The sequence below is a fragment of the Rhineura floridana genome, chromosome 2 (assembly GCF_030035675.1).
Source record: "Rhineura floridana isolate rRhiFlo1 chromosome 2, rRhiFlo1.hap2, whole genome shotgun sequence".
Lineage (NCBI taxonomy): Eukaryota > Metazoa > Chordata > Lepidosauria > Squamata > Rhineuridae > Rhineura > Rhineura floridana.
This window is the reverse complement of record NC_084481.1, coordinates 101356765-101369733: the sequence shown is the minus strand read 5'-3', so window position 1 is coordinate 101369733 and position 12969 is coordinate 101356765. Positions and strand designations below refer to the sequence as shown.

Sequence of the window (12969 nt, the reverse complement as noted above, 5' to 3'; positions counted from 1 at the left end):
AATTTTAAATACAAATTTTGCAAGTACATTTCTCTATCTCACATTTTTCTAGATTGCAATCTATATATACAATCCCTTTGCCATGATAACACCTGTCCTTTTTCTTATCTGTGAACCACAAAATCATCATCATTATTGCTTCCTGCTGATCCAAATAATTCACACCGAGATGTTCAGCATGATCTTTCTGATTCTTCTCCTACCCCTGCTGGTACCCCAAAATCCATTATTACCTTGTTGAGACCCTCCATGACCACATATGGCAGGTGTTCATGTAGCATTGCTGGGGAAATAATCACTTCATTAAATGCTTTGTTGTCTCCCCAAATGGCAAAGTATGTGGGTTCCTCCTGATCACAGCAGCTGGAAAAAATGTCAAGAAATGCAGAGTCGTGGGAAAGCAAGAAAGTCAGAAGAAGAGGAATGACAACACCAGGGGGGAAAAGCATAGGGACATACGATAGGGTCAGGTGTGGGGAACATCACTCAAAGGACTCAACAGAAACACAGGGGAGGACAGAATGTACAGGACAGTTCCTTCAGCCCCATATTCTAAGGCAAATTCATTCACATCACACATTACCCTTCACAATTAACTGACATCAGCAAGAGGCTATAGTGTGGCACCAGCAGAGTACAAAAGCAAACAGACTCAAGCAGTTTTTTCTCCATCTTCCATCTCTTCCCCACTACAACACTCCCCTACTAAATAACATTTTATGCAGAAATCAAGATGCCAGGAGAACAAAACAACAGGCTTACCTTTGCATCACTAGACAATGAGCATAACTGTATTACCAAGTTAATGATGTCACCAGAAGTACCTAATTTGGTACATGATTTTGTCTCTCTTAAAATGCTCAACGAGCATTTCAGACCAAATGCACAAAATCTCTGAATTGTTTTTCTGTAGCTTGAAATGTTATGTGAACACTCAGCAGACCAGGCATCTAAAACCAGCTACATGCAGATGCATGCACAGAGGTTCTTTAATGTTAATGGCTTATCCTTGATGAAACTCTCATTGATGGCTGTGAGCTACTCACCTAACCTCCTGACCAAACATCCTTTGTTTAGTGAATGCCTTCTCAATCTGGGTCAGTTCATTCTTTTGATTATTTCTTGCAAACATTTTGCATGTTGGTTATCTCTCTTTTGGTTCTGTGTATCTTTGTTTTTTTATTTGCAGGGAGAGGGAGAGTGGCAGTTTCCACCCACCATGGCTGGTACTGTGGAGTGGGTGCAGATCAGGTAAAACCAAATTACAGTTCCCAGGGGACAACATAAAACATCCATATGTGCAGCATTATCAGCACAGATGTACCAATATTATAAGTGAGCAACTTGTGGAAAACTCTCCAGTTTCACTTACCAGCACTGTTCAGCAGGGTGATTGTGAACCACATGGATGATGCGCCCAGGAGGGTAGAGTGGTGTGCTTGCTGACAGGGCAATGGTTAAGTCACTGGGATGGGTCCAGAGGCGGTGACTGGTTACTGAATTCACTTCAGGCTCTTCAGGGAGTTCAGACTTGGGTATGCATTTTGTTGCACCCACAATGATTCTCCACTGTCCGCAGAAAGAGAAAAGAAGGAAGAATGCTGAGGTAATGCCATTAAGTGCAAGACAGAAGCAGCAGAAATTATATCACAGTACAAGGGGAAAAAGCTGAGGCAAGTTCACATGAGTATTTTGGGGATTGTTTAAACTGAAACGTAAGGATGACCTGCAATTGACACTGATAATGCAAAAAAAGAAGGCACCAATTATGTTTTTCCTTGGTTTTTACATTAAAAATAAAAAACCACAGATGAAAAAACCCAGCCTTACTGTAAGCTAGGCATATTCTCAACACAGGGCATATTTGATTTTGAGTCCATACATTCAGACAATGAGGTTTCTATTTTGAGCAAAGAAAACTGATAATCTCCTTTAGAGAAGAAAACTTTCAAATTTCAGGTGCAGCTAGTGATGCCATAAATCAGATCATTTTTGCACCCACCAATGACTTACAGTTCAAATCAGACAAAGGTTTAGCGATGTGTCTAAAGGAAGAAGAGTAGTTGTCCGGTGGGGAGTGATTAACATCTGTACTAGAATTGTTTCTAATATGTTTTAAAAGGCATTTTGATTTTTAAAGATGCTTTTATAGTGTTTTATTTTAAAGATGTTTTTAGCGCTTTATCATCTGTTTGCCACCCTGAGCTCCCTTTGGGAGGAAGGGTGTGATATAAATTGAAGAAGAAGAAGAAAGCAGGCAGCATCTTAGACAAATATTCTCTTAACAACAGAGTTGGAGACATGTGAAAGAAAGAGGGATTGGAAACCAAATAGTCTGGCTCAAATCTTCCTATGATGTGAATGTAGATACTTTTATGAAAAATTAAAAGCATGTGGATAACTTATACCCATCTATCATAGCTGAATGAGCAAAAATCAATATAACCAGTATATACAAACTCCTAAAATGGAATATCAAAACATTTGACCAAATGCATTTCGACAAAGGCTTCTTTAGTAGTCAGTCAATGCAAAGACACCAAATATACAATTCAGCATAAATCTATGTAACAACACAATTCACAGTACAACTCCTGCAAAGATAAAAAATATTATTTAAATACTGGAAATAGTTTTATATAATAGTGAAATATTTTATTTATTTTATTTATTTATTTCAATTTCTATACCGCCCACAGCCAAAAGGCTCTCAGGGCGGTGTACAACAGAGTAAAATACAATAAAATTACAAAGGTCAGTAAAAAGCATACATATTAAACAGTAAAACAGCCTGGTATAAATTGAAAGCTAAAAAATAAATTAAGTTAAAATGCCTGGGAGAATAAAAAGGTTTTAACCTGGCGCCGAAAAGATAAAAGTGTAGGCGCCAGGCGTACCTCATCGGGGAGACTGTTCCATAATTCGGGGGCCACTACTGAAAAGGCCCTGGGTCTTGTTACAACCCTCTGAGCCTCTCTGTGGGTCGGGACTCGGAGGAGGGCCTTTGATGTTGAACGTAGTGAGCGGGTAGGTTCATATTGGGAGAGGCGTTCCGCTAGGTATTGTGGTCCCGCGCCGTGTAAGGCTTTATAAGTCAAAACTAGCACTTTGAATTTAGCCCGGAAACAAATAGGTAGCCAGTGCAAACGAGCCAGGACAGGTGTTATATAGTTTTATATAACAGTATAATAGGTTTTTCATACTTAGATCAGTATTATATTTCCAGTATATTTTGTATATTTGGTGTCTTTGCATTGATTGACCACTGAAGACTTTGTTGGAACACGTTTGGTTATATTTATTTTTGCTCATTCAGCTATGATAGATGGGTATGAGTTATCCACATGCTTTTAATTTTTCATAAAGTATCTACATTCACATCATAAGAAGTTTTGAGTCAGATTATTTGGTTCCCAATCCCTCTTTTTTTCACATTTCAGTTTGTTGGGGCATATTTTTGTGTGTGTTTGACATGTGAAAGAAAACATGATAACCCAGTCTGGTAGGCTGAAAGCTTAACCTTTGACTCTCCAGGCCTGACATCACAAAAACACACAAGCCCATAGAGCTGCATTTGTTCAAGAAGAATACTAACAGTAATATATAGAACTGCATATATGTTTATGATTAAGTTGTTTTAAATTGTTTTTAAGGATATATTTCAAATTGTTGTAATCTGCCCTAGTACCTCCGGGTGAAGGGCAGGTAATAAAGTAAAATAATAATCTCGTATCTGTCAGAATAGTACTTTGTCCTTTTATTCTTGGTTCTTTCCCATGATCCTGTATTTAATTCTTAACTTCTTTTGCTTGCATCTGCACATATTGATCTATCCTAAAGAAACTGTACTACCACACAAGAAGCACATATGTTACTTTCTTAAAGTAATATTTTAAAAATGTATCATGAAAGCTGTGTGAGTGTCAACAGCCTTGACCGCTTAGTGGCTTATTAATACAGTTGAACAAAGTACAAATGAGAAAAACAATAAGAAAATAGGTTCAAATGAGAATGCCATCACCTTCTGACCCAGAAGGAATAATCACGAGAAGATAAGACCAGGCACATGACATATTCTGCCAATATGCCTCCATTGGGCCAGAGGCTAAATATGAGATTCCTAACTAATTACATTTTGCCACAACTGGAATTCAAGCAATAAGATCAAGCCCCTCTTTCATTTGAGGCAGTTTTTAACAAGAAGGTCAGAGGTGACACTAATCCCTGGCTGTAGCTTGGACAGATGCCATACGACAGATACGTATTAAATTCCAAATTAGACTGTGAATCTGTGGTAAAGTGCTAGCACAGACATGGTCTAAATTTAAGATAACTGGGATTAGGTTGCATATGCCACCACTGACACCATGAATTTATCATAAGACGTGGAACAACTACAGTTGGAACATGAGTCCTAAGCAAAGGTGAAATAAGTAGCCTTTTCAACTATTCTGAGAAAGCATGACAAAGATTTCAAGTCTAGCTGAAATTAAATTATTTATTTTGAAAAAGGTATATCCGGTCTAGTTTTCAAAAGAAACTCAAGATGGCTAACTAATGTAAACATCACAACAGTAATAACATATATAACAATCCCCATTAAGATCAAAATGTTAACATCAAAAACCTAAACCACAACAAGAGATTCCAACTCTTCTTACTTTTGGTTTGTTGCTTCTCTGCAGGACATCAAGAAGCTGCCGGCGAAATCCCTCCAGTTGTGAGAGGCCAATCCTGAGGGATAAAGAATATCAGATGCACTGATGCAGGTGAAACTATTATGAGAAGCATAAACAGGAAAGCAAAGAGAGATGGGATCAGAAAAGACTTACCCATGGCCCAGTGTAAGGCTACTTTATACAATTATACTGAGGACAATCCATAACTCAGAAAGATATGAGCAGATATCAACAAATTCAACAAGTAAGCTATAAGTAATACTATAGTATTAAACAAAAAGTGTAGATAACAAAAAATACAGCACAGAGGTGTAAGAAGTTAATACTCAAAAGGCACACAGGATGTCAAAGTTCACGTAACCAAGAAAATGATTTAGAGAATTTAGATGTCGTATCATAGGGAAAACAAGCAAACAGAGAAGACAGAACAGAAGTGTGATGTGCCACTATCCAGCTCATCAAAGATACACAAGTGAGAGATGTTTCTAGGTAACAGAGGAGGTGAACCTTTTTTCAACTCAAGAGTCACATCCATTTTTGGCCAACCCTCAGAGGGCCACATGCCAGTAGGTGTGGCCAGTCTTCACATACACAAACACATGCCTCCCTCACCATGTGCATGTTAACAGATACTGTAGGATGGTGTTGAGATGCAGTTGCTGCCCACCCTCCTTCTCCTTCCCTTCACCCAAACTGCGGCAATCGTCTCAGAAGAGCTGGAGGCTCTCTTGTGTGCAGCCTGCTGGTGAATGTCTTCTCTGCAGCCCTTCCAGCCAAAAGGTGGAAACCAGCTTCCCTTGCCCCATGCCTTCCTTCAAGGAGCTCAAGCCAACTCCCTCCAGTGTTTGGCAGCACTTTTGGGAGGCTGGCCATCTTTCTCCAGCTTGATCTTGAAGTCCTGCAGTTTCTGAGTCACTGACTGATGTTTACCTATCTGTTCACCACTGGTGGCATAGGCACCTTTATTGAGAGGGTTTGGATTGGAGTGTTAAGGAAACAGGACGAAGTGCTTCAATCTACTGCAATGTTTCTCGAAGATCAGAAGCTATCCGCTGACAATTTTATTCCTCGTTCTTCTAAATAATTGAATGATACACCAAACTCCTAACCCAACCACACAAGAATTACTTATAAATTGTTCTAGTTTCGATGAATTAAAAAAACTATGGAATGATTCATGATTATCATATCTGCCAAACATGGGGTGGGCAAGCTTTTTGCCCCAGAGGACCACATGCAGTAGTAGTGGTGGTTGGTGCCCATTGAGACCAGTAGGGCAGAAGGCAGGGTGACCAACAGTAGGTGAAGGCAGACCCAGTGACAAAGCCACTCTGACTGATTGCAAGCAAGAAAGTGAGCAGGGGGACGCAAGCTAACCTTGGTGGGGCAGTACCACATTTATCCTACTAGACCAGCCTCCAATGTGCAATAGTGGGTGGGCACCTGGGGCCACTTGCAAGTTGCTATGGCCAGAGTCAGCAGTGAGTGTAGCCTCAGGACACAAGCATTCATATTCATTCCCAGTGCCTGCAGAAGAAGGGGACTACCATCACCCAGGGAAGAGGGAGAGCCATCTGCTGCGGCTGTCTGCCTGCCTCCCTGCTTGCTGCTGCTGCTCGGCTACCACCATTGCCCTCTCCCTGTGGGACTTCTGCTCTGCAGGTTGTCACGCCTTGCAGGACCAGGCCCCAGGCACTCAGCCAGCTGTTGCTGATTTTGTCCACCTGTCCCTTTCCTGGAGGGGATACATAAACTGGCTGGCCGAGGTGGCTCCTGCTTTGTAGATTTCCTGGCTTTTTGTGGGACTGGCAGGTCTTGCGTTAAGTGCCTGGGAGAGAGGACTCAGAGTGGGGAGACTTGAGGGCCCCCCAATCAGTGTAGTGATGGGTAGAGGGAGATATGGCATTGTGAGGAGGACTTGCCAGGTAAGAGGAACACGGCTCAAGCAGTTAATGGCTATGCCTTGTTCCGGTCCTCCCCACACCCGCAGGTTTGTTGGTTGCCCTATCAGCCAGCTCTCAGACCTCCGGATGCTGCTCTTAGACGCCAGATTGGTACATAATAAATCTCCCTCATTCATGATTTAATTGTGGATGAGGCAGCCGATCTGGCATGTATAACCGAGACCTGGGTGGATGAGCAAGGAGGAGTCAGTCTCTCCCAGCTATGTCTGCCAGGGTACCTGGTTCAGCATCAGAGTAGACCTGAGGATCAGGGAGGGGTTTTTTGCTGTGGTCTATAGGAACCTCTCCTGCAAGTACCCTGTCCATGTGACTACTGGTCTGGAGTGTTTGCACCTTGTGTTGGGTCAGTGGGACAGACTGGGGATTCTGTTGGTGTATAGCCCACCCCGCTGCCCAACAGACTCCCTAGCTGAGCTGACAGAGCTGGTCTCGGGTGTACTGTTGAGATCCCCCAGACTGTTGGTTCTGGGGGATGTCAACATCCATGCCAAGGCCACCTTATCTAGGGCGGCGCAGGATTTCATGGTCTCCATGACAACCATGGGATTGTCCCAATATGCCATTGGCCCAACACATGTAGCAGGGCACACTCTAGATTTGGTTTTTGCAACTGGACATGGAGTTGGTGATCTGAATGTGGGGGGCCTTACATCGGTCCCTCTGTCATGGACAGATCACTGCTTGCTGAAGTTTAGGCTTACAGTGGCTTTTCCCCTCTGCAAGGGTAGGGGACCTATTAAGTTGGTCCACCCCCACAGACTAATGGATCCGGATGGTTTCCAAAGGGCTCTGGTGAATTTTCCAGCTGATAGGGCTGGCGCTCCTGTTGAAACCCTGGTTGAACTGTGGAATACAGAAATGATCCAGGCGGTTGACATGATTGCTCCTCAGCGCCCTCTCCTGTGTAGAGCTCGTACGGCTCCATGGTATACCCCAGAGCTGAGAGTGATGAAACAATATAGGAGACGGCTTGAGTGCAGATGGAGACGAACTCCTGGTGGATGCAATTACACACTGGTAAGTGCCTATGATAAGCTATATTTAGGGGCAGTGAGGACAGCAAAAAAACAGTATTTTGCTGCCACTATCAAATCATCAATCTGCCGCCCAGCGGAGCTTTTCAGAATTGTCTGGGGGCTATTACACTCTGGCCCCAGGGACATGGTAGAACCATCTGAGGCCTGTTGTAATGAATTTGCTAGGCACTTCCAGGATAAAATCTTTAGCATCCGCCAGGACTTAGACTCCAGTGTTATAGCAGGTGAATCAAACGAGGTATCCAGAGCACAGCCTTGTCCTGATTTCTTGGATGAGTTTCAGCTGGTACAGCTTGAGGACGTTGACAAGGTGCTTGGGCAGGTTTGTGCAACCATTTCTATGCTGGATCCTTGCCCTTATTGGCTAATAAAAGCTAGCAGGGATGGAACAGCCGGCTGGGCCAGGGAAGTGATTAATGCCTCTCTGTGAGAGGGGGTGGTCCCTGGCTGCCTGAAAGAGGTGGTAGTGAGACCACTCCTGAAGAGACCCTCCCTGGACCCAGAAAATCTTAATAACTGTAGGCCGGTAGCAAATGTTCCATTCCAGGGAAAGGTTCTTGAACGAGTGGTAGCAGGCCAGCTCCAGACACTCTTGGATGAGACCGATTATCTGGATCCATTTCAGTCGGGTTTCAGACCTGGTTTTGGCATGGGAACAGCCTTAGTCGCCCTGTATGATGACCTCTGTCGGGAGAGAGACAGGGGGAGTGTGACTGTTGATTCTCCTTGATCTCCCAGCGGCTTTCGATACTACTGACCATGGTAACCTTCTGGGAAGACTGGCTGAGCTGGGAGTGGGAGTGACTGCATGGCAGTGGTTCCGCTCCTACTTGGCGGGTCGGCTCCAGAAGGTGGTGCTTGGGGAACATTGTTCTGCACCATAGACTCTCTAGTATGGGGTTCCGCAGGGGTCAGTTCTGTCCCCCATGCTGTTCAACATCTACATGAAACAGTTGGGTGCAGTCAACCGGAGCTTTGGAGTGCGTTGCCATCAGTATGCTGATGACACGCAGCTCTATTTCTCCTTTTCATCTTCTTCAGGTGAGGCTGTCAATGTGCTGAACCAGTGCCTGGCTGCGACAATGGACCAGATGAGGGCTAATAAACTGAGGCTCAATCCAGACAAGACTGAGATGCTGCTAGTGGGTGGTTCTTCTGACTGGATGGTGGATGTCCAACCTGTCCTGGATGGAGTTACACTCCCCCTGAAGGAACAGGTTCGTAGCTTAGGGGTTCTCCTAGAACCATCTCTCACTTCAGGCTCAGGTAGCCTCGGTGGCACGGAGTGCCTTCTACCAACTTCAGCTGGTGGCCCAGCTACACCCCTATCTGAACAGGGATAACCTGGCTTCAGTTGTCCATGCTCTGGTAACCTCCAAGCTAGATTACTGCAATGCACTCTACGTGGGGCTACCTTTGAAGACAGTTCGGAAACTGCAGCTGCTGCAAAATGCAGCGGCCAGATTGGTAACAGGGACCAGACGGTTTGAACATATAAAACCGATTCTGGCCCACTTGCGTTGTCTACCTGTATGTTTACGAGCTTGATTCAAGGTGCTGGTTTTAACCTATAAAGCCTTACACAGCTTGGGACCACAATACTTGATGGAATGCCTCTCCCGACATGAACCCACCCATACACTACACTCAACATCTAAGGCCCTCCTCCGGGTGCCTACTGCGAGGGAAGCTGGGAGTCTGGCAACAAGGGAGAGGGCCTTCTCAGTGGTGGCCCCCAAACTATGGAATGATCTCCCTAACGAGGTGCACCTGGTACCAACACTGTTACCTTTTCGGTGCCAGGTCAAGACTTTCCTTTTCTCCCAGGCATTTTAGCATGTGTTTTTAAACAGTTTTTTTTTAAAAAAATTAAATTGTTCTTTGTATTTTAAAATTTGTATATTTGTTTTTAATGTTTTTAATTGTTGTAAACCACCCAGAGAGCTTCAGCTATGGGGTGGTATATAAATGTAATAAATAAATAAATAAATTCTCTCACACTCAAACAGACAGGCACATACACATATGCGCATACTTTCAAAGTATGTCACCCTGCTGGGAAAGAGAAAAACAGGCCCCTTCCCCCTGCAGTATGGAGAGACTGCACTCCTCTCAGCCTGCCAAACAGCTGCTTAGTGGGCTGGGAGGATCATGACCTACATGAGGAGGAAGGTGCACAGGGATGATTTTCCCTATGCACCTTCCTCCCCATCGCAATTTCAAAAAATATGGTGGTGGGGGGCACTTAGTGGGATAACAGCTTGGGCACCCATATGAGCCACACAGAAGGCCTGCACGTTATTCATGGGCCACAGATTGCTCCATGTGTGCTAGAGCAAGGAAACTGTAAAAGGATATGAGATATTAAAATAGCACAAGTCTGAGGTGGCAATAGATGAAAAAGCACACAGGTAAGCAAGGGATGATAATATGCATAGAACAATACACAGTACACAAGTGTAAGATGACATAGCTCACATACTACAAAGACGCTAGACAGGAGTGAAGTGACAACACACATAGCTCAAGATACAGTGCACAGATGGAAGATGACGGAAGATATAGCCAGGAGACAATTCATAGGTGTAAGATGGCTCACGAGAGGTGACCTGGGAGAGAGTACAAATGTGTAAATGACAGCACAGGTGACTAAGGAGATGGCACATATATGCCAGATGCGACAATGAACATAACTGTGGGATCAAAATATTCACCTTTTTCAGTAATACAGGCACTGAGAGAGAGAAGGGAGGGATATACCAATACACAGGAATGTGATACGTCAATGTATGAGTCCAGGTAAAAGTTACAGCAATACAGGTGTGGCTAGGAAAAGAGTGACAAGCAAGAAGGAAATGAGGATTGGTAAATGGAAAAATGAGACAAATGTGAATTGGAAGCTTTCAGGCAGGAAGCATAGAGCTTTAGTACAAAACAAGGGGACACTGAAATAAGTAATTTCAGACTTCTAGACTTGCCTGGGGACTAGGTCTTTGCCCAGTACAACTGCAGTAACAAACTCTTTGGAGTACTCCATTGCATCATCACTGGAAGAGAAACAAGAAGGAAAGAGTGGGGATTTCAGTGGCAGAAAGGAGCATTTAACATCCAATTAGTTCTCTGAATCAAAAATGTGCAGTTTCCAAATGTCTAAGGCTGGCACAGAGTCTGTTCTCTAGAGACAGAACTTTGAAATATACTGCAATGCTAAGCAAGCTAAACATGAAACTGGATTATCAGTGTATCCTTCATATATTATGCTTCATAGGGTCAAATCCAGAGCACATTTGAAAAAGGCAGGAAGTGAACATCTTGTTTGTATATAGATGGAAACATTTTCATATAATACAAATGAGGATGAGAGCAATTCCAGAATGCCTACCACACAATATAAAACATCACAGGTTGCCATTGAACATGAGGTTTAGTAGTAACATGCAGCCTTAATTCCAAATAAGGAAAACATCCCCAAGTTGTGCAATGGAGAAAGAAACATTCAGAAAGTAATTTTTTTCAGGATTAATCCTGGTGATTAATTATCTCGCAATTCCTTGTCCAAATATGCTGATATGATTTACATCACTAAAGATGCATTGAACAACTATTATCGCAGAGTTTGTCATCATAGGCATCCTACTGGGCATTTAGTGGAAATAACTCTCCTTTCATATATAATGGACAATAACATCCTATCTGTGACAGAGAGTATTGCTTCCCACTCAAACCACACAAATACAGAAGCTGACATCTGGGGCAGGTTAATTTATTATTTTATTTTATTTATTTATTTATTAGATTTGTATCCCGTCCTTCCTCCCAGTAGGAACCCAGGTTAACATCCTGAAGATTTTATTCATTTAAAAAAACAAAAAAGAGCAAGTATCTATCCGTAAAGCCGAAGAGGTAAGCCTGAAAATGTATGGACAAGGTTTGCTAAAATCTCAGATGCTACAGCTCCCCATTCCCTTTATTTAATAAATACAAATACCTACCTTAAAAGCCCACCTGGGGGAGAGTAGGCATAGCACTTTAGAGTTGGGTACTGTGGACGCAACAGAAAGGACAGAATGGCAGCTGTGCCTGCCCCTAAGGAATGGCCCACAACAATTAAGCCATAGTGTTTTGTTCCTCTGCCCTACAAAACAAAAGTCAATTAGATATTTGAAGGAGACCAAGACTTAAGTGAAGTTTTCCTGGTCCTCTATTTGCATAGTTCAAAGCGACTCCCGATCTTTCAAAATTAGAAGCAGATCATGAAACATCCCTTCAAAGAAGAATGGCCAAAACCAACCTCTATTTAAAACACAGGGGTAAGACTTGAAGCACGAGTTCCTCACAAGGACAATTGGCAGTGCTTTTAAGAAACAATTCAGAATACGAAGTAACTTCATAACTTGCATACTAAAAGTAATCATTGTCAAGAACAGCTCATCATTTGTGGAGTCTCTCAATGTAATTATTTTCTCCCTACCTGTGACCTTCTGGCCCTTGCCTTAAAAAGAAACATGTGCAACACTTTTCAAAGACAGTTTAAGGCATTCATACTTATAACAGCTGCTACAGTATAAAGGAGGAGTTACAACTTAAAAAGTCTAGCATGAATCTCATCTCTGCCATGAATTCACTTAGGTGGCATTAGGCAAGCCACTCTCTCAGAACTGCCCCTCCCTGGCCCAAATCGCCAATATGGGGAAAATACCTTACAGGATTACAGTAAGAGAATGTATGTGAAGCACCTAAAACATACTAGATTATAACAAATTAAATATTAAAAAGAAAAACAATTACAAAAGTCTGGAGCCACTGTCTAGAGAACAGAAGGATTCATTTTGAAACGAGACTGATGTAAAAGAAGGGCAAAAGATCCCACAACACTCTGTTAGTTCTCCCAAATGTGGTACTGGTGAAGTAGGGATGGATGAATCTGTTTCTCAGTTGTGTCATTTTTTTGTGTTTTTACTCATAATTCCAGCTTGTTCAGTTTTGCAATTAATGTTTTAAAAAAGCCCTCCTCAGACCACATTATATATTTAAATACATATTTTAACACAAATTTAAATGTGTATTTTAACTAAAGCAACACTGAAATGTGTATTTTAATACACTTAAACTTCTGAGGACTGCATCTCAACATTAGAAAAATGTGAAATCTGGTGGAAAGCTAAATTCCAGTTTTGCACATTAATCCAAGAGTGAAACAGATCATTTCATATACAAATTCACAAACACTGAATTCTTCACTGAATCCCTACAGTAGACTAATTTCTTTTGAGCACTTCCTAAAGAACA

General features: G+C 42.5%; 2 protein-coding genes across 13 annotated transcripts in view; one reads left to right on the top strand and one right to left on the bottom strand.

The window, feature by feature from the left end:
- Nucleotides 1-9512, top strand: part of LOC133376896 (uncharacterized) — a 52963-nt gene extending 43451 nt beyond the window's left edge. For 2 of the 3 annotated variants that reach the window (XM_061609835.1, XM_061609836.1), the window contains exons 2-3: nucleotides 1190-1251; nucleotides 4686-9512. In XM_061609835.1, the coding sequence (XP_061465819.1) occupies nucleotides 6815-8110 (1296 nt within the window). In that variant the 5' untranslated portion in view covers nucleotides 1190-1251; nucleotides 4686-6814 and the 3' untranslated portion in view covers nucleotides 8111-9512. The remainder of the gene's footprint in view (nucleotides 1-1189; nucleotides 1252-4685) is intronic. The other variant, XM_061609837.1, reaches the window with a different exon arrangement.
- The window catches only part of DAGLA (diacylglycerol lipase alpha), a 167516-nt gene that overhangs the window by 7340 nt on the left and 147207 nt on the right, over nucleotides 1-12969 (bottom strand). For all 10 annotated transcript variants that reach the window (XM_061609831.1, XM_061609826.1, XM_061609829.1 and 7 more), the window contains 5 exons: nucleotides 11673-11815; nucleotides 10659-10727; nucleotides 4662-4734; nucleotides 1373-1569; nucleotides 234-363 (listed from right to left, as the gene is read on the bottom strand). In XM_061609831.1, coding sequence (XP_061465815.1) covers nucleotides 234-363; nucleotides 1373-1569; nucleotides 4662-4734; nucleotides 10659-10727; nucleotides 11673-11815 — 612 coding nt within the window. The remainder of the gene's footprint in view (nucleotides 1-233; nucleotides 364-1372; nucleotides 1570-4661; nucleotides 4735-10658; nucleotides 10728-11672; nucleotides 11816-12969) is intronic.